This window comes from Balaenoptera physalus (assembly GCF_965194825.1).
Source record: "Balaenoptera physalus genome assembly, chromosome: 17".
In the NCBI taxonomy this organism is placed as follows: Eukaryota; Metazoa; Chordata; class Mammalia; order Artiodactyla; family Balaenopteridae; genus Balaenoptera; species Balaenoptera physalus.
Window position 1 is genome coordinate 5140421 of NC_138895.1, and position 2445 is coordinate 5142865.

The following is a 2445-nucleotide window of genomic DNA, read 5'->3' on the forward strand; positions in this document are numbered from 1 at the left end:
CTCCCACAGGCGGCCACACTGCACGTGCTCACCACCGACGCAAGCGAGGCCTCACACGTTCTGTAGCTAACGCAGCGCGGCGTTCAAACAACGTCACGTGCAAGCGCACTCAGCGGGCCCTGCAAGACGCAACGAGGAAGAGCAGAACCCGCGCTACCCACCGACTTCTAGTCACCCTGCTTACACGGCGGAATGAATGCCGGGGCACGACTCCCTCCCTAAGGCCCGTCAGGGTCCGGAATAAGAGCCCACGAAGCTTAACGGCCGATTATCAATTTATTAGAGCCGCTGGCTCAAGCATCTGCGATGGTGACTTCCACCTCGACTCCCGGCTCAATGCTGATGGAAGTGATCTGCTTGACGATCTCGGAAGGGCTGTGCAGGTCGATGAGGCGCTTGTGGATCCTCATCTGGAAACGGTCCCAAGTCTTAGAACCTTCCCCGCAGGGGGTTTTCCTCGTCGTTATTCTCAGGGTCTGCAGCGGAAGACAGAGGACACCAGACACCCAGGCTGCGGGAGCGCCGCGCTCCCCAACCTCCCGGCGGGGCGCTCCGAGCAGCAGGGCTGCGCGCTCGGCCCGAAGCCGCCCGGCGGCCCCCCGCGCCCCGTAGCGCCAAGGCTCTTACCTTGGTGGGCATCCGCACCGGCCCCTTCACCTTGAGATTCTTCTCCTTCGCGCCTCTGATCAGGTCGGCACACACTGCAAGCGGGGAAAAGCGTCTGGGCCCTCGCTCACGACACGGGTGGCCTCACCGGCCCGCAAGGCCGCCGGCTCAGAATAGCGTACGCGACTATCACCGGACCTCAACCCAGAAAGCGTCTCCTCATCGCCAACGGCGGGGGCAGGGCGCGGGCCACGCCGAGGGGCCGACCGCCTCGGGCGACGCGCCTCGCCACCGCGAGCCTCACAAGCCCAGCTCGCCGCTGCTCCCGCCCCGAGTCCGTCCCCCGGCCCCGAGCCACCGCACTGACCCTTCTCCAGCGACTTGACGTTGCGGCTGGTCAGAGTGATCCTAATCCGGTGGATCGCCACCTCGGGCTCCACGGGAGTCTTTCCGGTGTCCTTAAAAGCCTGTTGTCCCACAGGTGAGAAAAAGCACCTCTAAGACAGCCTATCACCTCCCGGGGACGAGCGCGCTCACCAGCCCCCTTCCCCGGACAAGCGAGTCCCGTCTCCTCCCGCCAGCCCGGCATCCCCCGCGCCCGCCCTCCCCCGCACACCCCCCGCCGAGGCCGGACCGGAACGCCCCCGACTCACCATGGCTGCGGTGCGGCTTCCTGACCGACTTGTTCCTCCGCGAGAGCGAACAGCGGTGAGTCAGGAGCGGGAGCGAGAAGCCCAAGGCTCCGCAGCAACAGCGACCGCGTCTTCCTCCAAGAGGCACGCATGCGGCCTGCCGGGCCCTTATATAGCCGCGCTCGCGTCTGCATCCGGGTCCCGCACGGCCCTCCGCGCTGCCCCGGAAGAGGAATCGCCTTGCGGGCTCTAAGGCGGCGGCGCGAGCAGAGGGGCGGCCCGACGCGGCCGCGCGCGCCCCCTGCCGGCCCGGCGGAGTCAGAGCGCCGTCGGGTGGGGCGCCGCCGCGGTCCTCAGGGCACCTGGCGGGGATGATGGGGAGACTGCGACCTGGCCTAAAACTCCACAAACTCCTCCGTCCTGGTTCGCCGACCGCCGGCCTCTGCGGAGTCAGAATGACTCCTGTGCTTGTGGCTTCTACCCTGCAAAGCTTCTTCCCGTACAAACCGAATCACTCGTGCTATAAGCAGACGGGTAACTTTTCTGAGTTAACTCACGTGGATATTAGGGGAAATGACTGATAACCTGGGTCAGTTTTTATTCTATAAATTAGCAGTCATTTTTCATAGCCTGGAACATTCCTTCGCGGTGTTTCATCTTCTGGCTTCCCAGACCGGCAGAAGCACGTGCGGTCTGTTTCTGAAAAGCACCTGAGCGTGGTTCTTCCCCCTCCCGGGACGCGAGGGCGAACGCGCCGGGCAGCCGCGCTTACGCCGGGGTGTGTCGTGCAACCCAGGCCCCGCCTGGAGACCCCGGCTCTCCGCCTAATTCCAAAGCGTGTTATCTCCTCTCTGTCCGGATAAAGTGATGTTGGATGAGACCCTTGAGGACCTCCCTAATACTCCCTAATACTAGGACAAAGTACAGTGGACAGACCGAGAGCGGGCAGCTGACCTGGGTGGCCAGGAGAGATGAGGAGGACCCACATTCTTAAAGATGACGGAGTGGTTACGTGGGACGAAATAGGTGAGTTGGGTTTTGATACGGGGCAGAAGCAAGAGTAAATAACCTCGTATTGTTTTACAGGTGAACCTGAGGGCAGAAGAGTTATTTGCTCAGCCCCACAGATCTGACCCCTCCAATTAGGGGCCTTTCTTGAGCCTTTCACTTCTGTTCCTTGGAGGGGAATTATACTTAAAACGTATAT

The 2445-nt window shown here is 62.5% G+C and overlaps 1 protein-coding gene across 1 annotated transcript; it reads right to left on the bottom strand.

The window, feature by feature from the left end:
• Positions 1-257: 257 nt before the first annotated feature.
• On the bottom strand, positions 258-1408 carry RPS20 (ribosomal protein S20). The gene is made up of 4 exons (XM_082433112.1): positions 1260-1408; positions 974-1073; positions 628-701; positions 258-476 (listed from the first exon to the last, which is right to left on the bottom strand). The coding sequence occupies exons 1-4, from the start codon at positions 1260-1262 to the stop codon at positions 294-296; spliced, it is 360 nt and encodes a 119-aa protein (XP_082289238.1). The 5' UTR covers positions 1263-1408; the 3' UTR covers positions 258-293.
• Between the last annotated feature and the right edge of the window lie 1037 nt (positions 1409-2445).